The sequence below is a fragment of the Triticum aestivum genome, chromosome 6A, assembly GCF_018294505.1.
Source record: "Triticum aestivum cultivar Chinese Spring chromosome 6A, IWGSC CS RefSeq v2.1, whole genome shotgun sequence".
NCBI lineage: Eukaryota > Viridiplantae > Streptophyta > Magnoliopsida > Poales > Poaceae > Triticum > Triticum aestivum.
The window spans coordinates 76,686,352-76,708,361 of record NC_057809.1 but is presented as its reverse complement, the minus strand read 5'-3'; the positions used below and the strand labels follow the sequence as shown (position 1 = coordinate 76,708,361).

General features: G+C 48.6%; 1 protein-coding gene across 1 annotated transcript; it reads left to right on the top strand.

Moving 5' to 3' along the window:
- The first annotated feature begins 12,747 nt into the window (after positions 1-12,747).
- On the top strand, positions 12,748-19,152 carry LOC123130324 (BTB/POZ and MATH domain-containing protein 1-like). Its single transcript, XM_044550244.1, has 2 exons — positions 12,748-13,275; positions 18,625-19,152. The coding sequence occupies exons 1-2, from the start codon at positions 12,748-12,750 to the stop codon at positions 19,150-19,152; spliced, it is 1,056 nt and encodes a 351-aa protein (XP_044406179.1).
- Positions 19,153-22,010: the final 2,858 nt, after the last annotated feature.

Below are 22,010 nucleotides of genomic sequence, written 5' to 3'. Positions count from 1 at the left end.
TATATAGCATATTGTTAGAAATGTTATAGAAATGTTAGAATTGTTAGGAATTTTTCTATTTTTTAGTTATAGAAGTAGTTATAAAAAAGTTAGAATTGTTAGAAATTTTTCTGTTTTTTAGTTATAGAAATAGTTATAAAAAAGTTAGAAATTTTTCTTTTTTTTAGTTATAGAAATATTAGAAATGTTATACAAATGTTAGTTATATATATAGAAATGTTATAAATTTTTTTTTCTGTTTTTTAGTTGTAGAAATATTAGAAATGTTATAGAAATGTTAGTTATATAGCATTGTTAGAAATGTTATAGAAATGTTAGTTATATAGAAATGTTAGAAATTTTAGTTATCAAAATCCAATCATTAAAAAAATGTTACTTTTTGTGGGCATATAGCTAGTATTTGTTCTCGACGATGCCCGGCCCGCATCCTTGCCGTCGAACCGTCCACGACGACGTCCGGCTGACCCATGTCCAGGACTGGGCTCCGCCGGGCTGGCACTGGGAGGTGCTGCCTGGAGGGGCGCGCCTCTTGATGAGGAACCCGGCTCCCGGGTCCTGTCGTCGACCCTGATCTCGTTTGGTAGCGTTCGCGTGGGCCAGTTTCGGTGCGGAGGGAGCCGGCCCCGCCGGAGGTGGTACGTCGCCGTGTTAGGGAGGAGGACGAGCACGTCCATCGCTACATGGTTGCGTTAGAGGGTGGCAGGTTCTCCAATACCTGGCAGTTTCTTCAGGGATCTCACTTCAGCTATGATCATGTGAGGGTTCCTTCGCTTTCGGTGTCCACCGCCCGCACCGCAGGAACCACGAGTGTCCTATATTCTTCTGTAGTATTTGATCTTTATTAATTAGCTACCTAGCTAGCCAGTGATGTATTCGATATATAATATTCGAGACGATGTATTCGAGATTATATATTATTCGAGACGATGTATTCGAGATTATGTCTATTATTCGAGACGATGTATTCGAGATTATATCTATTATTCGAGATGATGTAATTTGAATACTAAATTGTTTTATATTTCTTTTGGATTAGTTAAATAAAAGCTATGGCGGACAATACCGGCAGAGAGGGAGAATAGGCCATGTTCGATATGATACGCCATCCTCGTGGGCCAGATGATGATCAGAATGAAGAAGATTATGACGGCTCCGAATTTCTAAACAACACCGGGAAGGGTGATATGATATTCGATCGCGACGACCGAATTGATGAAGTCATGAACTATGATTATGATGATGACGAAGAAAATGTTGATCTTGAAACAACAAAGACCGGTGAGGTATATATATTTATATAAGCAGGCATCTGGTGATCATCACATGTTTTAAATGACTTGAAGATATATTAACGAATCGATCTTTCTTGTTTCAGCCATCCGGATCGAGCAAATCTTCGGGCAACAGGACGAAACGAGGCCTGAACAAAAAGTTGAAGGAGGGTGTAAAGTACAATATCGAGGCAATCAGACATAGTGGCGAACCATTAGCACCTAAGAAGATTGCGGACAAGTTCGTTCGTCAGTGCGGAGTTCTTGTGAAGGACCAACTCCCGATCTCCCTTCAAGAATGGAGAGAGCCAGCAAAGCCACGTCCAGATGTTACTTTTGTCGACAACAGACAAAAAGGTCTGCTTTGGGATACTCTCATGGAACATTTCACCCTACCAGATCATTTCACAGAAGCAGATGTGCAGAAAGTCAAGGACGCTGCTCTTAGGAAGATGGCGGTTGCATTCAAGAACCACAAGAATCATGTATGGGACAAGTACGTCAAGGGAGGGAGGAAGACTCCAGTATTCGAGGGAACACTAGAGAACCAAAGTGCTCATTGGGACGATTTCATGAAATTCAAGGATTCGGAATTAGCTAAGGAATGGTCGAGAATAAACAAGAAGAATGCCGAAAAAATGGATAAGTTCCATAAGCTGGGGCCAGGTGGCTATGCGGTGGCAATGCCTAAGTGGGATAAGTCTGAGAAAGAGATGGAGGATGCAGGTGTCACTCCGGTTACTAAGAGCTGGCCCCCCAGGTGCAGGACTTGGTTCTATGCGCATGGGGGGGAGTTGGACCCGAAGACAGGCAAAGTTTCGACGAAGGCATGTCTGAACAGAGCCGATGATGAGCTACTTGTTGCAATAGGAGAGGCTCGATCGGGGGTGTTCCAGCCCAACAGAGAGAACGACGAGCTTACGCGTGCCCTGGGAAATCCTGAACACCCAGGAAGAACACGAGGCAAGGGCGCTATTCCGTGGTATGAGGGGTTTTCGGACTGGAACGCCAACTACAGAACCCGTGCGAGAAAGAAGATTGCGGAGGAGAAGAAGAGGAAGATGGAGGAGGAGTAGAGGAAGCAGGACTATGAATGCCTTCAAGGCCTAGAAGCAAGTCACGCGGACTTGGTAGTCAAATTCCAGCGGCACCAGGAGCAGATCGGCTCACTTAGCCAGCAAAGGGGGTCTCAGCAGCTGCAGCAGCTAGCGGATGATCCAGCATTGGATAGCACCGCCCCATCCATGCCGAGAAGCAGCGTGGGTTCCGCCCCGGGCGACGCAATGCTGGATAGATACCCCGTGGATGACATCACGGAGAACACTAACTGCGAGCTACACTTCAAAATGAAGAACATATCCATGAAGGTGGCGGACGTCGTTGCTTTTTCAAATCCCCCCGAGGCAACCTTCCATTGCAACCCGATTCCAGCGGGCTATGCTCGTGTCTTGGTTGATGAGGTGGTGGACCCATATTCGGGGCTACAGCTTGACATTCCTGGAGGTGATGACGAGCACACATTGGGAGAGGCCATACATCGTGTCATCCTATGGAGAAAGGATTGCATCGTCTTTCGAAGGCCACCGACACCGCGTCACCCGACTCCTCGTCGAAGTCCGCCACCGAGTCAGCAGACTCCCACTCCTCCAAGTCCACCAACGCGTGAGGCCACTCCTCCTCCTCCAAGTCTGGCAAAGTGTCAGGCCACTCCTCCTCCTCCAAGTCCGGCAAAGTGTCAGGCCACTCCTCCTCCTCCAAGTCCGGCAAAGTGCCAGGCCACTCCTCCAAGTCCGACACAACGTCAGACGTCCACTCCTCCAAGTCCGGCACAACTTCGGGCCACTCCTCCTCCAAGTCCGGCACAGCTTCAGGCCACTCCTCCTCGTCCAACTCAGTCACGTCAGCCGTCTCCGCCGCCTAAGCAATCGCAGAAGAGACACCCCGCAGCTATGGTGCGTAGCGGTACGAGTCGAGGTAGTACAGGAAGTACAAACGGAGGCAAGCGATATAAATATGGTCCAAGCCTCGCGGCTCTTCAGCAGAGGCCTTATGACAAGTCCGAGGAGGAAAACGCAGCCATATCGAAGGCCGAGGTGGAAGCCCATTTTGCACCGAAACCGCCACCACTGCCAAGGGAGAAAGTGCCTGAGGAAACGATTGACCACTTCATTCGTATGGCTCAACCACCAGCTCCGAAGCCTGTTGACACAGACTATGAGCGCCACATCAGGAAGTTAAATCGAGCACGTCTACAGAGGGAAGCGAGCTCGAGCTCGAGGAAACAACAAGCAGCTGTCAAAAAATGCGGGAAAACCGTTCCCCAGCTGGGAGAACAGGCGGCGCAATCGATCCCCTCGCTTGTTGTGCCAACAACACGTGAGAGTACGCGCGCCCAATATTATTGTGGGCAAAAAGTTTACGTTGCCGAGGTGGGAAATGTGGTAATAACCGAGGAGCATATAATGCAGGCTGAAATTCTCAATATCACTGTTGGACAACTCCTCGAGATCGAGCCCATGCCTGTGCTTACAAAGGAGGAAATAAAACGGAAATATGTCCGAGGCGAACCTTTGGTCAAGCCAGACGAGGTCAAGAAGCTCCCAACGAGAATGTATGAATTGCATCAATGGTACATGGGCATTACCAAGAGTTCCAATTGAGAGTCTCTCATGGTGGAAGTTAAGAAGGATCATTACTACCATCAGAAAGTTGTGGCCGTTGAGTATAATGAACTATTTCAGTTATACAATCAAGACGCACTCGACAAATCTATCGTCAGTTGCTATTGTCTGTAAGTGATTTCTTTCTGTAATTTAAGTCTCAAGCTAGCTGTAGTGATCCTTTTGATCAATCATTACCTGTAATTATCCTCACTATATTCTTTTCTGTGGTATTATGCAGGATGAAGATGTATGAAATGGAAAAAGGTGAACGCTATGGCATTGGGTTCATTGACCCAAACACCGTTAATGAATACACATGGAAAATAGATGCATATCATGCAAAGCATATAGAGGACAGCATGCTAGAGTTCTTGAAGCGCCTCAAATACCATGAAGATATACTACCTCTTTACAACTTCCAGTGAGTCACACTGTCTTGTATTATAAATTCTCTGTTTTTTCCTACTAGCTAGCTACATGTTTTTGCTTACATATGCCCGCTTAATTAAGACATGCAAACGTGTGTGCATGCAGATTTCACTGGATCTTGTGTATCATTAAAGTTGACGCCGGAACAGTTGAAATACTGGACTCACTACTCAAAATAAATTCTGACTATAACAACTTGTTTGGGATAATCAACAGGTAATTTCAATCATTATTAACTATATATCTCGGTCTATTTAGTTCGTCATTTCCTGATATGAACTATTTAATAACCCCTTTATTCATTTTCTTTGTCGGCGGGCAGGGCTTGGGCAAGGTTCTTCAGCGTCACTCCAGGCGAATGGAAACAAAAGCTGAAATGGTTTCGACCCAAGGTAAGTAATTAAGTAGTACTAGCTAGCTAGCTAGCTAGCTAGCTGCCATCTCTTTAATTATCATGATTGATTAATTATTATCTGATCAAATTCCATTCTCGTAAAGGCCCTTCAGCAGGCGCAGGGGACTGATCTGTGTGCATACTGCGTTTGCGAGAACATTCGCATGATGGCGTCCGAAAGGAGCAGATCTCAAAGACAGGAATGGGTACGTTTGTCACAACACTATTCACAATTTTTACACCAATATTGATATCTAGTCACATAACTAATACACATGCATATTGATCTCCTTCTTAACAGTTCACAGAGGTGCGGGACAAGCTCCTAGAAACGGAGCGCGTACAAGCACTTCAAGAGGAAATATGCGGATTTTTGCTCGACCAGGTCATAGATCCGAAGGGAGAATACTATTACCCGCTACCGCCCCCATGAACCACTTCCAATTATCATATCGTTCTCCGAAGGCACCAATTAGGCTAATGCCACTGGCTCCGAAGGCAACATTGTAGTAGAAATTGTATATAGCTATCTAATTGTATATATGTATACATGTGTGTATGTCTAAATTAATTAATATGGTGGTTTGTGAGACATTTGATGATATATATATATATATATATATATATATATGATCGGTTATACTAGAAATTCTATTATATATATATATGTATAACGTGTACAATGTGTAGTATCGTAAAATACCAGCAAACGAAAAAGAATTAAATGAAAACACAAAATTAAATGAAAAAGAAATCATAAACCCAAAACCCCCCAACATTTTAATACCAGTTGGTGTTACCAACCGGCACTAAAGGGCTCCCTGCCCCCGGAGCTGGCTCGTGCCACGTGGTTGGCCTTTAGCACCGGTTCGTGCTGAACCGGTACTAAGGAGGGGGGCCTTTAGTGACCATACTTTAGTGCCGGTTGTGGAACCGGCACTAAAGGGTCTTACGAACCGGTGCTATTGCCCGGTTCTGCACTAGTGGCCGCCTCACATTTGTGATTCTTTTTGACATGGTAACACGTGTGATATACATATAACAAATATCAAGTACCAGTCATATAAACATTGACCTAACAAAATTGAAAAGGTAGCACAATGCTGAGGACCACTATCCAACAAAGAATTAGAATCAAGACCGATGATTCCGGTGAGCTTGACTCCAACATCGTCACCCATCCCTAGTACTACCACTCAGCGTGGTTACACGACTGATATGCAACTTTTCGGCGACTAAGACATTGAAGAAGGAAATCGTGTATGTCATTCACAAACCACAAACTTAGCGCACAGTCCAACATCTTTCGGATGCCGCCAATGCATATCACAACTGCATCTGCTCCTGGACTACATCACAAGCTCTGTGCCGGCGCCGGAGCAAACGTCGCTGCAACGGCCGAGCCTGGTGACACAAGTCCCCCACAAGGATGCCGCCGCCCCCACCACCAACCTCGCTTGAATATACTAGTTTTCAAAACCATGCCTGACCATAGAGCCGTTAGCCTTACTGGGAAAGAATTGTAGGTTCTTTATTCAGTGCCTCTTTCACCGTAGTAGAAGTCAAGACGTCGAACGACATGAAACCTAAGTTGTTAGAGAGTAAAAGCTAAAGCTACACGATCTGTACGCACGGATCTGGTGACCCTCACCACGGACGACCGACGCTCGTCCGCGGAGAGGAGCCGCCTGACGTCACCGGAAGGCCAAACTCGTCTGGCCTAGATCACTTTCTTTTCTTCCTCAAGAAGAAAGAAAACGGATCTGTCCCCCTTGGCCCGTTCCGTTGCCCTCACGTTTGTGATTACCAAGGAGACCGGCGCAGGAAACACATCTGGGTAAATCTCCGGTAAATATGGGCGCAATTGAAAACATCTTTTTTGAGGTAAAGCAAAGCTTTATAGATTAACAGTGTCCAGGTGAATCACCTGTGACACAAACAGCCACACGGGGCGGTACATTCGAGTTCCAACTCATACTATCATTAGGTAAACACATACGACCAATAACTACTAACTCATGGGCTACCGAGTTGGCCTCACGTCGGCAATAGCTGACTCTTTGGTGTGAGAACCACATCTTAAGCTGGAATTTGATGTCCTCAATGACGGCCGCGTAGGGAGAGGAATCCACCTTGCGAAGATCCAAAGCTTCAGCCAGCAGCTGGCAGTCCGTTTCAAAGATCACCTGCAGTGCACCCAGCTCACTTGCGACTGTAATGGCTGCACTCATGGCAATGACCTCAGCCCCAAATGCATCGGATACATTTTCATGACGGCCTGCATGGGCCGTAATCACATTCCCAACGGAGTCCCTCACCACCAAGCCCCAACCCCCAAACGAGTTCCCGGGCTGGAATGAGCCATCTATATTAATCTTGAGCATCTCTTCAGTTGGCGGCTGCCATTTTAGCTGAGTAGGTTTACCTTTCTTCAGGGAAAAGTACTCCAGATACTCCAGAGCGTTGCAGTTGGTACGGCGCATGACTTCTTGTGCATCGACAACCAGCTCTCCCTCCCTTATCTTATTTCTATTACTCCACCAGTGCCACCAGAAGATAACAATCAGCACTCTTTTATTTTCATCTAGCTCCCACAGCTTGTCCAGCATTGCATGCACGTCAGGGAATCCCTCCAATGCCTCTCGCTCCTTCTCCAGGCCCAGCCCCCTCCAGACTTCTTTGACCGCTTTGCACTTGATAAACAGATGGCCTCCATCTTCTGTTACCCGGCCATAGAAAAAGCATTTGTTGGTCTCTAGTTTCAGTCCCCGTTTCTCCAAGTTAGTACACAACGCTAAGGCTTCGTGTTTCATTCTCCATATGAACATCTGAAGTTTCTTTGGGCATGGGAGTTTCCAAATGCATTTCCAAGCATCATCTCCATGTCTATCAAACTGGCCAGCCACCTCGGAGCTACAGCCCGGACTCCCAGTCCGTGCGTGCTTAGCCAATTGGGATTGCAGCTTATACGCACTTCTCACCGAATGTATACCTTTACCATCGTAGTGCCATGCTATGAAATCTTCTACTCCTTCTCTCAGCGGTATCTGCAGAATGTGACGGGCATCCTCCGGCCAAAAGGTGTCTCGGACCATTGCTTCATGCCATCCACCCGTAATTGGGCACATCAACTCACTTACATGGGTTATAAGATGCGATCCTTTGGGAGTAATCACCTGTCGCGACCAAGCCCGTGGTATCCACGGGTCAGTCCAGATTTTGACGTTTGTACCATCACCAATCCGCCATATGTATCCTTGTTTAATCAGCTCCAAACCTTGCAGAATGCTCCTCCAAGAATAAGAGATCCCCTCCCTCGGTTCAGCTTCCAACAAATGGCAGTGAGGAAAATACCTAGCCTTTAGGACCTTTGCTCAGAGACTGTCCTGATTTTGAAGGAGACACCACCCCTGCCTGGACAGCATTGCAAGGTTGAAGTTATGCATATCTCGGAAACCAAGTCCTCCTTTAGCTTTCGGCAGTGTCAGTTTGTCCCAACTAATCCAATGCAAAGTGTTTTCCTTGTCCTGCTGGCTCCACCAGAACTTCCCAAGCAAACTATTGATTTCTGAACACAAGGATTTGGTTAGATCGAAGCATGACATTGCATAAGTTGGAATGGCCTGAGCAACTCCCTTCACCAGTCCTTCTTTGCTCTCTTTAGCCAGTAACCTCTCCTGCCAGCCATATACTCTCCCGCAGATATTACCTTTGACATAAGCAAATGTTTTCCTCCTTGATCTGCCTACATGCACCGGAAGACCAAGGTATTGTTCGTTCCAGTTCTCGCTATTGATCTGTAAAGCATTCTTGACTGATTCTTTTGCTTCCTCCGGGGTGTTCGGACTGAACATGATGGCCGACTTCTCCACGTTAATACACTGCCCTAAGCAGTCCTCATACAGAGCCAAAACATCATGCAATGCGGCCGCCTCCTCTTGGTTCGCCTTCAACAAGAGCATGGAATCATCAGCAAAGAGAAGGTGAGACACACTAGGAGCAGCTGTACATATTTTGACCCGGTGATACTTTTCTTCTCCTCCGCCTCCATTAGCAGGGCAGATAATCCTTCCGCACAAATGACAAACAAGTATGGCGACAACGGGTCTCCTTGCCGCAGGCCTCTAGAAGGACTGAACTGTTCTGTTCGTGTACCATTAACCTTTATTTGGTATCGTACAGTAGTTACGCATTTCATAACTAGCTTCACCCATGGCCTGCTGAACCCAAGCTTTGTCATCATAGCCTCTAAGAAACTCCACTCGACCCGGTCGTACGCCTTGCTCATGTCCGCCTTTACTGCAGCATAGCCTTCCTTACCATTCCTCTTGTTCATCAAGTAGTGTGAGACCTCATAGGCAATCAACACATTATCCATGATCAATCTGCCGGGTACAAACGCACTTTGATTATCTGAAATGATCTCCGGTAGCACCACTTTGAGCCTGTTAGCTAGGACTTTGGAGACCAGCTTGTATATTACGTTGCACAGGCTAATTGGCTGAAGATCTTTGATCCTTTTCGGGTTATGAACTTTGGGTATAAGAACCACAAGGGTATCGTTCCAGCCTTCGGGGATATCACCACCATTTAGAACGTCCATGACCTCCTCAACCACTTTGTCTCCCATAAACTCCCAATGGCGCTTGAAGACAACGGAGGGCATGCCGTCCGGCCCCGGGGCCTTGAGATCTCCAATATGATCCAATGCGGCCTTAATTTCTTCCCTTGTGAACTCCGCATTAAGGGTCGAATGCATGGTGGCGGTGACGCGTGGTTTCACCTTTTCAATGAGTCCAGGTGTTCGGCTCCCCGAGCAAGATGTAAAGAGGTCCTGAAAAAAAGAGCACACATAATTAGTTAACTCCTCTTCCTTCTTCACTACTACCCCATCCTCCCTCCTGAGCTCCTTTATCCTATTAGCTTTCTTCCTCGCTGTCGCCACTGACTTCAGATAGCCTGTGTTTCTGTTTCCATCCCTCAGCCACCACACATGAGCCCTTTGTTTGTAATGAGTATGCTTCTTTTCTTCTAACTCCTCCACCAGTCGCCTCAATCCAGCTTCCTCTAAAATTTTCTCTTGTGACACAGGCTCAAGCATGCATCTCTCCAAGTCTCGGCGTGCCTTTTTCAACCGGCCTTCTAGCTCTCCCACGACCTCCTTATTCCACTTGGTCAGCTCCCCCGCCACTGATCGCAAAGTGTGTGCTACTCCTTCATTCCCCCCCCCCTCCTGCTCGCATTCCAGGCCTCTCGAATCACATCAGTGCAACCTTCCTCTTGCAGCCAGCGTGCTTCAAATCTGAATCCTGAGTCTCCCCTACTCCAATTACTCTCCGCACCCTCCGTACAAACTATGATTGGCTGATGATCAGAATGTCGCGGATCTCCATTGACAACTACAAACCCAGGGAATTTGTCACACCATTGCTCGTTCGCGGTCGCCCTATCCAACCGTTCACAAATGTATGTATGTAGCTCCTTACTATGGTTCCTCCAGGTGTATATGTCACCCTCGAACCCAATGTCCCGCAGCTCGCATCTGTTTAATGCCTCCCTAAAGCCGTCCATGCAGTGTTGTGGCCGGACCGCACCGCCTTCCTTCTCTGTACTCGAAAGTATTTCATTAAAGTCCCCTAGGCACAACCACGGCCTTGTATCTTGATGTTGTTGTTTCAATAAACCAAGAGTTCTCCATGTTTCTTTCTTCCTCGCCGCCTCAGATACCCCATAAACCCCCGTAAGACGCCACTGTGAACCATCTCCTTCTGTTATATCAACGTCAATATGCCTTCTTCCATAGGATCTTAACGCCACATCCACCCCTCTCCTCTAGAATAATACCACCCCTCTACTTCTCCCCTTCGCCTTCCATGCAGTCATGTTCACTAAGCCAAGCAACCACCGAAACCGATCCAACTCCTTCTCCGTCATCCTCGTCTCACAAAGAAATAAAATGTCGGGATCCTCCACTCTTCCCAACTCGAGAAGAGAACGAACTGCCGGGCCATTCCCGAGCCCCCGGCAGTTCCAACTAATTATTTTCATTGCTCCCGGCGGGGCTGCTCCTGCAGCCCGGCCGATATGCTAGCATTGTTGGTGTTGTTCTCCTCCCCTGCAATTACACGTACTGACGCGTCCATCACCCCTCCCTTCTCCTCCTCTCCCTCTCCCCCCTTTTCCTCACCATCCACACGTCCTTTCTTCGCCCGGTTAATATCATCAATATCCATCTCGCCTCCATCCCTCTTGCCTGCGACCGGTAGCTGTTCTTTTGATGTTTTCTCCATATTGTTTGCATCTCTCGGTTTCCTTTTAAATTTACCTCCAGCTTTCCCCTTCTGCGCATGCCCATGCACGTGGTTTCCTTGTGCCGGTCTGCTATGTGATCCTTTGTTTCTACTCATATCAGCCTTATCAGTACATGCGTATCCCCTGCCGGCTTCTGTTATATGAGCCTGCACATCAGCACTCATGTCTCCCCCCTTCTGCTCTCCTTATGGATCAGAGATGTTTCCAGTGTTAAACTCCAGTCTCTTTGTAGTTTTACTGTTATCCGAGACCTTCTCCTCTCCATTTTTCTTCTTTAGTGGACTAGTAACTTCATCGTCATCTCCACCTTCCTGACGGCTCCGGCTTCCTGAATTTCTACCTTCCTTACGCCAAGACGGCGCATCACTGCCCGCAGAACCACTTCCTCTACCCAGGTTATAGTTCCTCCTATCCCCATAATCAGATGTTCCACTCCCCACTCGGCCCCCGCTCCAGCTCCTACTCCCGCTATTTCCTCTTCCATCTCCCCATCTTCCCTTCCTTCCATCATCTACTCTCTTCATCATCTCCTATACACGCAGCCAGGGGCCAAACTGGGGTGCATCACCCTTTGGGGTTTTTACCACGCATTCCTTCTCGCCATGGCCAATTATACCATAGGTGTAGCAAAAATCCGGCATGTGTTCGTATTCAAACCTGCACTAAAGGATCTTTTTCTTTCCCTTGTTCTGTACCGGACCAACCATATCTGCATCCCCTTGACCATCCCCCTCTCTGTCTAGCAAGAAGCCCCTCGTCAATGGTTGTTGGATGTTTAGTATCACCTTGATCCGTAAGAACTTGCCAACTACTTTCCCATCAGGCCCAACATCCACATCCACCACTTCATGGAAATCCTTTCCTATCAGTTCGCCAGTTGCCCTATTCATCGAGCCGAGCGGGAGCCCAAAAACCCGAACCCACATAGGGATCAGATTGAAGTCATATTCTGCCACGGTTTTCTCTGGGTCAAAGACTTCCATTACCAGCAACTCCTTGTCAAACCACCATGGTCCATCCTCCAAAGCTCTTCTCCAACCTACTGCCTGCCGAAAGGTGAATAAGAAGATGTTTGTTTCTAGTTCCGTGCATCCCACCCCTTTGATTGGGCACCAAATTCTTCCCAACGTGTTCCCAATCACGCTCGAATTCACTGGTTTCTCCGAGAACAACTTCCCAACCGCCTGCGGATCATCCTCTGCCCATTCAATCACCTTCCCCTTCTCCACCTTCTTCAACTTCAAACCCCTTTTCTCTGCCTCCGAAAGCCTAAGCCCCCTCAACATCCCCGCCACCTCCTCCATCCTCCCAATCTCCTCCTCACCTGGACTGAACGTGGGATCTTGACACCCTCGCCGTACACTGGGTCGACGGACGAGAGACCTAGACCTGGCCGTAGTCACAGAGAGAACGGCAGGCCTGCATTACTGGGAGGATTGACGACCAGGAGCGAGAGGGAGCCGACGAACCCTAGGGTAGATCGGATCGCCTCCAGATCGCCCCTGCGCAAATTACGGAACCGTCACCCAAGACGGACTTTGTATTTCGAGGCCCCACTTAGCTGGACCCGCAGTTGAAAACATCGATCGATGTACGTCCGTGGCTCTGTCTGCCCATCGATTCGTTTAGATTAGATCGATTTTGTTTCTCGAAACCTCTTCGCTACAAGTCCGCTGCCATGGTAACCAAGTCCTCCTCGGCGGTGGTGGTTCACACCGGCGAGCACCTATTCAAGGTCGTCGGCCACTCCACGATCACGGGCAAGATTCCGCTCACTTCCGACACTTTCCGCGTTGCTGATCACGACTGGGCTATCATGTACTACCCGAACGGCGATGCTAGGGTCGTCAACGACCAGTTCAATTCGATTTTCCTTAAGCCGATGACCGCCGGCGAGGAAGAGGTCAGGGCCTACTATTCCTTCTGCCTCCAGGACCCCGCGGCGCCGGCGACAGGGGAGAAGCACAAATACAAAACCGGCCCCAAGAAGTTCTCATCCACAGATTGGGGCTGGGGTAGGAGCAAGTTTGTGAGTAAGGCCGATTTGTCCGGGTGCCTCGACGATGGCTGCCTAGTGATCAAGTGCACCATCGAGGTCCCAAGACTGATGGACGACCAACAGGAGGGCGACGAAAACGACGGCGTCATCGTCCCACCCGTAGACCTAAGCAAAGATCTAGCTAATCTTCTAGACAGCGGGCTCAAGGCTGTTAGCGACCCTGACGGCGCGGACCCACAACCCAACAGGCCACAATCGGAAGCGGCGCGGCCCAGCCGCGCCAGGAAGCCCAACGCCAAGTACGCGGGCCCAAAATGGGCCACGGCCAAGCCACGCATTACTTAACCTGGAGGCGACGAAGGGAAGGGCATCCAGTGGATCAAGGCGACGGCGGCTCGGCTCTTATCCCCTTCCTCTTCCTTCCCCAGACGAACCCTAGATTGCAATTCTTGTAATCTGTCTCTGTAATCGCCACATATACTGCTATTAATCGAGAGTGCTAGTAGATCCTATCATCTGGTATCAGAGACACCAACCACCACCCTCCCCGCTCCGCCCTGGCGCATCTCATTGAGACGCGCGGTCTCTGCCAAGCCCGTGAAGCCATGGATCCCAGCGTCTCTGCCTTCCTCACCCGCTTCGAGACCAAGATCGAGGCCGCGATCGACGGCCTCACCAAGGCCCAGCACACTACGGCGACGAAGATCGATGATCTGCTCAGCTGGCTCCCCGATCTCGAGCGATGCGTCACAGATCTCAGTGATGTCGTGGCTGCTCTTCAAGCAGCGCCGCAACCACCTCTGACGGAGCCAGAGGACCAGCAACCGCAGCCGCCGGGCAACCACATCGGTACATCGGCATGCGCGGCCGGCAACACCCAAGGGCCCCATGGCCACGGCGTCACCATCAATCCTCGGGGGTCCTCGGCGGTGCCAATTCCGGCGCCGCCGCCGCCCCTGGCATTTGGTCAGTATGATTCCCTGGTTCCTTCGTCTGTACCCTTGTCGCCTTTTGCTCATGCAAGTCAGCTGCTCTCTGGCCTGGGTCAGGCGCACCCATCGATCACTTTTCCTCAATTTTCGGACGAAAACCCAAACCTCTGGAAAACATTGTGCGAACAATATTTTCAGATGTTTGGAATTCTGCCTTCATTTTGGGTGCCCATGGCAGCCCTCAATTTTTCCGGATCGGCTTCGATTTGGCTTCATTCCATTCAAAAACGGCTCGATGAGCTAGATTGGGAGGCGTTCACAACCTTGTTGTGCACACGCTTCGGGCGAGATCGACATCAGTTGTTGATCCGACAGTTTTATACTGTCCGCCAAACCACCACTGTTGCAAATTACATTGAGCAATTTGAACTGATTATTAATCATTTGAGCTCATATTCGGATTCGATTCACCCATTCTATTTTCTCACCCGTTTTGTCGAGGGCTTGCGGAAGGATATTCACGCTGTCGTGCTGGTCCAGCGGCCACCTGATCTGGACACGGCATGCGCGCTCGCGTTACTGCAAGAGGAAGTAGCAGAAGGCGCGTTCGGATCTCTTCCGCGACCACCAGAGCCGGGAGTGCGCACGACCATGCCTCTTCCGCTGCCACCAACACCTCCAACACGCCCGGTACCTGCTGCTCCCGCAGCGGATCAACGGGGGACCGAATCAGCACGCGCTGATACGGCGAAACTCAAGACCCTATGCGACTACCGGCGAGCGCGCGGGCTATGTTTCAAGTGCGGCGAGCGTTGGGGACACGATCACGTGTGTCCCACATCTGTGCAGCTCCACGTTGTGGAGGAACTCCTGGAGCTCTTCGGCATCGACGACAGCATCGATTCCTCTTCGACGGCACCATCAACTGAGACAGTTATGGCGATCTCTCGTCAGGCTCTTTCCGGCGGTGTCTCTGCAAAGGCATTTTAGCTTCGGGCATGGATTCAGGGTCAGGAAGTGCTCATGCTGGTGGATTCTGGCAGCTCAACTTCTTTCATCAACAACACACTTGCCGCGAAGCTGTCAGGAGCGCGACCTCTACCACGCGCTTGCAAGGTTCGGGTTGCAGATGGGGGCGAGCTGGCGTGCGTCTCTGAATTGCTAGCTTGCGCCTGGTACACTCAGGGCAGTGAATTTGTCACAGATATGAAGATTCTGGCGCTAGGCACTTACGATGCCATCTTGGGGATGGATTGGCTGGAAGCAAACAGCCCCATGACAGTGGACTGGCGTGCCAAACTCATTGAGATCAAAACTCCTGAGGGTGTCACTCGTTTGCAAGGTCATGAAGCTCAATCTTCAGAATGCTCTGTGATCAACGCGTTGCAATTGCAGAATTTGTGCAAAACAGGGGCCATAACACATATGGTGTATGTATGTGCACCTTCAGCAGAGGAGAACAACCCAGACGCAGTACCAGCCAATATACAACAAGTAGTCGATGATTTCTCTGCAATATTTGGTGAACCAGTGGGACTGCCACCGCGACGTGACTGTGACCACAAGATACCACTGATTCCAGGCGCTCAACCTGTCAACATACGGCCCTACCGCCATAAGCCTGACCATAAAGATGAGATTGACGCACAGGTGGCAGAATTGCTGCGTCAAGGAATCATACAGAAAATCTCCAGCCCCTTTTCCTCTCCGGTCATTTTGGTAAAAAAGAAGGATGGCACGTGGAGGATGTGCGTCGACTATAGGCATTTAAATGCAATCACCATAGTGGCTAAGTTTCCAATGCCCGTAATTGAAGAACTGTTGGATGAGTTACACGGAGCAGTATGGTTCTCCAAACTGGATTTGCGGTCAGGATATCATCAAATCCGGCTGGCGCCAGGCGAAGAGTACAAGACGGCCTTCCAAACCCACTCAGGTCACTATGAATTCAAGGTGGTCTCCTTTGGATTGGCTGGGGGCCCGGCTACTTTCAACGGAGGCCTCCACAACACACTCCGGCCCCTGCTGCGCGAATGTGTGCTACTCTTCTTCGACGACATTCTCGTTTTCAGTAAAACTCTTGAAGATCACGTCAGTCACCTGCGACAAGTGTTTCAACTGCTGCAGCGAGATCAGTGGAAAGTTAAGCTCTCCAAGTGCGAATTCGGCCAAAAGCAGCTGTCCTATCTAGGTTATGTCATCAGTGAAAAAGGCGTGGCCACAGAACCCAGTAAGATTCAGGCAGTCAGCGCATGGGCAACCCCAACGGACACAAAAGGAGTGCGAAGTTTCTTAGGCCTGGCTGGCTATTACAGACGCTTCGTGAGGAACTTTGGCGTAATGGCACGACCCCTGTTCAACCTGTTAAAAAAGGGAGTCCCCTTTGTCTGGAGAAGCAACACTGACACAGCCTTTCAGTTACTCAAGCAACAGCTAATCTCAGCACCAGTTTTGGCCTTACCCAACTTTCAGGAGCAGTTCGTGGTGGAAACCGATGCTAGTGACAAAGGAATTGGAGCTGTTCTGCAATAGAAAGGGCACCCCATCGCTTTCATGAGCAAAGCCTTGTCACCACGCTATCAAGGACTGTCAACTTATGAAAAAGAGTTCTTGGCAGTTATTGTAGCAGTGGATCAGTGGAGACTGTACCTACAACATGCAGAGTTTGTGATATATACAGACCAGAAGAGTCTAGTTCATCTAGAGCAACAAAGACTTACCACCCCTTGGCAACAAAAAGCTTTCACTAAGCTCTTGGGCCTTCAGTACAAAATCAGATACAAAAAAAGGCTCAGAAAACACGGCCGCTGATGCTCTGTCTCGCGCCAACTCTTCTGAGATACTATCTGCAGTGACAATCTGTCAACCTGCCTGGTTGGAAGACATCAGCAACAGTTATAACAGCAACCCTCAAGCCCAACGTTTGCTCGAGCAACTTGCAGTTCGGCCAGACCCAAAGGGAAGATTCGCACTGCAACAAGGCATTCTTCGTTTCCGCGGGCGCATATGGCTGGGTGGATCGACAGCAATGCAGCAACAGATCATCGGCGCCTTCCATGATAGTTCACTGGGGGGCACTCGGGCTACCCAGTTACATATCACAAGGTTCGACGCTTGTTCGCTTGGCCAAAAATGAAGACCCACGTGCAACAGTATGTGCAATGCTGCCCGGTCTGCCAACAAGCAAAACCAGACAGAGCAGCGTCTCTAGGTCTGTTGCAACCTCTGCCAATTCCGAAACAACCTTGGGATCTTATCACTATGGATTTTGTGGATGGATTGCCACAATCTGGGAAGAACAACTGTCTTTGGGTCATTGTGGACAAAAGAACGAGATATGCTCATTTCTTGCCCTTAGCTCATCCATATACAGCGTCCAAAGTGGCCCAGCTCTACATGACTCAGATCTACAAGATACATGGATTGCCTGGGGCGATTGTCTCGGACAGGGACCCGGTTTTCACTAGTCACTTTTGGCAGGAACTGTTCAAGTATGCAGGCACTGAACTTCGACTGAGCACAGCAAACCACCCTCAGACAGATGGCCAAACAGAACGCGTGAATCAGTGCGTGGAAACCTTCTTACGCTGCTTCACACATGCGTTTCCGAGGCGCTGGAGTTATTGGATACCAATGGCTCAATTTTGGTACAATTCTTCACATCACTCGGCCATCGGCATGTCACCTTTCAAAGCCATGTTTGGCCACGAGCCCAAGTTCTGGGGCGTCTCGGCGTCCACTTCATGCTCAGTCTCGTCCCTGTCTGCTTGGTTGGAAGAGCGCGCAGTCATGCAAGACCTGATACAACAACACCTGCATCGAGCCAAGAACTACATGAAGATACATGCTGATCAGAAGCGCTCTCTCCGCGAGTTTGAGGTGGGCGATCAGGTTTATCTAAAACTTCAGCCTTACATTCAGACATCAGTTGCTCCTCGCGCAAACCACAAGCTCTCCTTCAAATTCTACGGACCGTTCGCCATCATCCAGAAGATCAACGCAGTGGCCTACAAACTACAGCTGCCACCGCAGGCCATGGTGCACCCAGTTTTCCATGTGTCCCAGTTGCGCCGAGCTTTGTCACCTGGTACGACAGTTCAGCCCGAACTTCCTTACAACACTAATGCTTTGGCTGTTCCTGGTGAGATCCTACAGTCTAAATGGCGACGCAAGAATGGCGATGATCGAGCAAGTCAATGTCCGATGGACTGGCGCCTCCAATCTGGATGACACATGGGAAGATCGACAAGCTCTGCAGGCTCGCTTCCCCCACGCAGCGGCTTGGGGTCAAGCCGCCACTCAAGGAGGAGGGGATGTTAGCGACCCTGACGACGCGGACCCACAACCCAACAGGCCACAATCGGAAGCGGCGCGGCCCAGCCGCGCCAGGAAGCCCAACGCCAAGTACGCGGGCCCAAAATGGGCCACGGCCCAAGCCACGCATTACTTAACCTGGAGGCGACGAAGGGAAGGGCATCCAGTGGATCAAGGCGACGGCGGCTCGGCTCTTATCCCCTTCCTCTTCCTTCCCCAGACGAACCCTAGATCGCAATTCTTGTAATCCGTCTCTGTAATCGCCACATATACTGCTATTAATCGAGAGTGCTAGTAGATCCTATCAAAGGCAGACCTGACCATCAAGATCGGCTGGTTCAAGAGATTCAAGGTGCACGCGTGCGTGCTTGCTGCGAGATCGCCCGTCTTCCGAGCCCAGCTGTGCGGTGCCATGATGGAGAGCAGAGAAAGCAGCATCCGCATCGAGGATGTGGATGCCAAGGTTTTCGAGATCCTGCTGCATTACGTGTACAATGATCGTCTGCCGGAGTCTATGGACGAGACAACGGAGGAGACCACAAACATGGCGCAACATTTGCTTATCGCGGCTGATCGTTACGCAATGGAAAGGCTAAAGCTGATGTGCGAGAGCAGGCTGAGCAAGGCGCTGGATATCAACACGGTGGGTTTCACCTTGGATCTTGCAGAGCAATACCATTGTCAGCAGCTCAAGGATTGCTGTCTCAGGTATATGACAAGAAACAGCAAGAGATTACAAGAAATCATAAACAGCGAGGGGTTTGCTCAACTAAAGCGAAACCACCCACAGGCTGCATTCGATATTCTTGGACAAGTTATTGCCTTACTGGCAACTTAGTCATGTCATATCGACATGAATCAAGTGACAATACATCTTGAAAGCAGAAGCATATACCAGCTTGATCTCTATGTATTTACTGGTGTGTCATGAATTTGGTTTGTCTAATTGGGCTGTGTGAATGTCCTTGACCCACTACTTTAAAGCATCTTCCATGGCTTGTATCTTATTTTCTGGTAAGAGTGTTTATTTTACAAGACTACAACTAGTATAATACAGTGTATGGTGATAAAATATAAAAGTTGGTTCTTTACATACAAGCTTACTCCCTCTCCTCATATATGTGTGCTACATCCCGGTATCTTGACCTTTTTCGTGATCAATAATATTTTACTTGATGTACATACTTTTTTTCGAAAAACTTTTGATATATCCATCTTCAATCATGATAGTTCATCGAATATCAGACATGATAAAAATTACTCCCATATTCATAGGCTGCATTCGATATTCTTGGACAAGTTATTGCCTTACTGGCAACATAGTCATGTCATATCGACATGAATCAAGTGACGATACATCTTGAAAGCAGAAGCACATAATACTAGGTTCAACTCTATGTATTTACTGGTGTATCATGAATTTGGTTTGTCTAATTGGGATGTGCGAATGTCCTTGACGCACTACTTTAAAGCATCTTCTATGGCTTGTATCTTATTTTCTGGTAAGAGTGTTTATTTTATAAGACTACAACTAGTATAATACAGTGTATGGTGATTAAATATAAAAGTTGGTACTTTACGACAAGCTTAATTACTCCCTCTCCTCATAGATGTGTGCTACATCCCGGTATCTTAAACTTTTTTGTGATTAATAATATTTTACTTGATGTACATACTTTTTTTTCAAGAAACTTTTGATATATCCATCTTCAATCATGACAGTTCAACGAAAATCAAACATAATAAAAATTATTCCTCAATTCATAGACCACCCAGCGATGACTAGAGCAGTGAAGCGTGCCTACCGTCATCGCCCAACACTAGCCGGAGCCGAGCAAACTTGTTGTAGTAGACAGTCAGGAAGTCATCATATTATAGATAATGATGGATTTATAGCAACAACTAGGGTTTGAGAAGTATTTATAAGAGCTCTCCCCAAGCTTCCTCAGTAGATGTTGGTTCTCTCCTTTGATCCAAGGGCTCAAAATGAGTCAAATCCTCTCCCCAACACATCAGAGTGTCCGTGGATATTTGTGGGCATTCGGTTTGGTGAAGATAGTTGCAGATGCCCTGGCCCTCAAACTTTAATTCGAACTATGCACTTTGAATATATTTTATGTTTGAACTTAATATTTTCCTCACCTAGTACTCCTTTCGATTCATAATAAGTGTAGCAGTTTTGAACTAGACGTATATTTAACCTTAGTTCAAAAGTGTGACACTTATTTTGGATTAAAAGGAGTAGAATTTATGTATAAAGTATATTCTTTCCTATCCATATTAATTTTATGTTTGAAATATGCTTTTTCTTTCTGAATAAATTTTGTTTATTGGAAAGGCATCCATAAATTTTTACTAACCCCGCCTTTTAAAGTTTCAGCCACACAGGAGTTGGGTGGACCCACCTCCAATTGCCACATGCATAAAATTCTTGTACGACCGGGTCATACAGCCCCCACGGTGAGACCATCTCCCGCAAACTGACATGTAGCATAACTGATCTCAAAGCAATATCCTTAGGTCAACTTCAACGGGTCACCCCATTTGGTCTGGCCGCGTCCGTTTGGAATGAAATGGACACAAATCGCGGGCCAATATGCGCCTGCGAACGGACGAGCGTACATTTTTTGTCCGCCCTCGGCCCATTTTCAGCCTAAAATTGGGTCGCGTTTGCATTGAAATGGACAGCGAACGAATGCACGCGGGCGCTCTCTTTGTCCTCCACGTGACCTGCACGTCAGTGGAACATACCTCCTTCTCTATGCGGCATGCACCTCCAGCGCCATCCTCCGCCATAGCCACCACCACCCATTTTTCTGGCTGCACAATAGCCCCACAACATCTACACAAATCCCTCGCCCCTCGCCGGCTTTTGGAGGAGTTCTTGCTGGTGTTTGTGGGCTTTCTTCACAGCCTCGGGTACTAGAGGAACCACGGCCGCCAGCAACCCCCATCTGCCCCAACACCGCCCACCTCGCGCTGCAAGGCCACCTGCCACACTCGTCTCCGCTACTACAAGCCTACTTCGTACGGGGAGGCTGAGGTGCTCTTCACCGGCCGTGTCTCCACCACAACCGCAAGGTGTTCGCCACTTTGCTCGCAAGTTACCATGGATAATGGGGACGAGTATTTTTTTTAACAACTTTGTTTGTTCATCGGATGACTTGTCACCGGATGGCGAAGAGCTTGTGGTTGCTGCATTGATCGTCAATGACCACATTGCCAGGCGGTGACCTAGGTTCAGAGGATCAATCCCGGGCCATGCTCCAGTGTTGAAACACAATAAACAAAGCGGGCATGCCCTGCTCTATGCCGATTACTTTGAGGATTCCCCGCTCTTCAAACCCCATCTTTTCCAACTTCGCTTTCGGATGGCGAGGCATGTGGTCAATCGTATTCGAGAAGGAGTGGTAGCATATGATAATTACTTTGAGTGCAAGAAGGATGCCCTTGGCAAGTTTGGTTTCTCCTCTTATCAGAAATGCACTGTGGCTATTTGTACGCTTGCATACGGAATTCCGAGTGATCTTATGGATGAGTACGCCTACATGAGTGAGTCCACATGCCCCACTTCAATGTACAGGTTCTGCAAGGCCGTGCTAGCAGTGTTTGACACTGAGTACCCGAGAGAGTCAAATGTCGGAGGTACAACCCGGTTGTTGGCAATCAATGCAGATAGAGAATTGTTCATGTGCT

Bases quoted from the DNA above. Each gene is read 5' to 3' on its own strand.
- LOC123130324 (XM_044550244.1), top strand. From the start codon at position 12,748: ATGGTAACCAAGTCCTCCTCGGCGGTGGTGGTTCACACCGGCGAGCAC. The intron at 13,276-18,624 runs GCTGTTAGCGAC...ATCCTATCAAAG, and splicing joins TTCTAGACAGCGGGCTCAAG to GCAGACCTGACCATCAAGAT.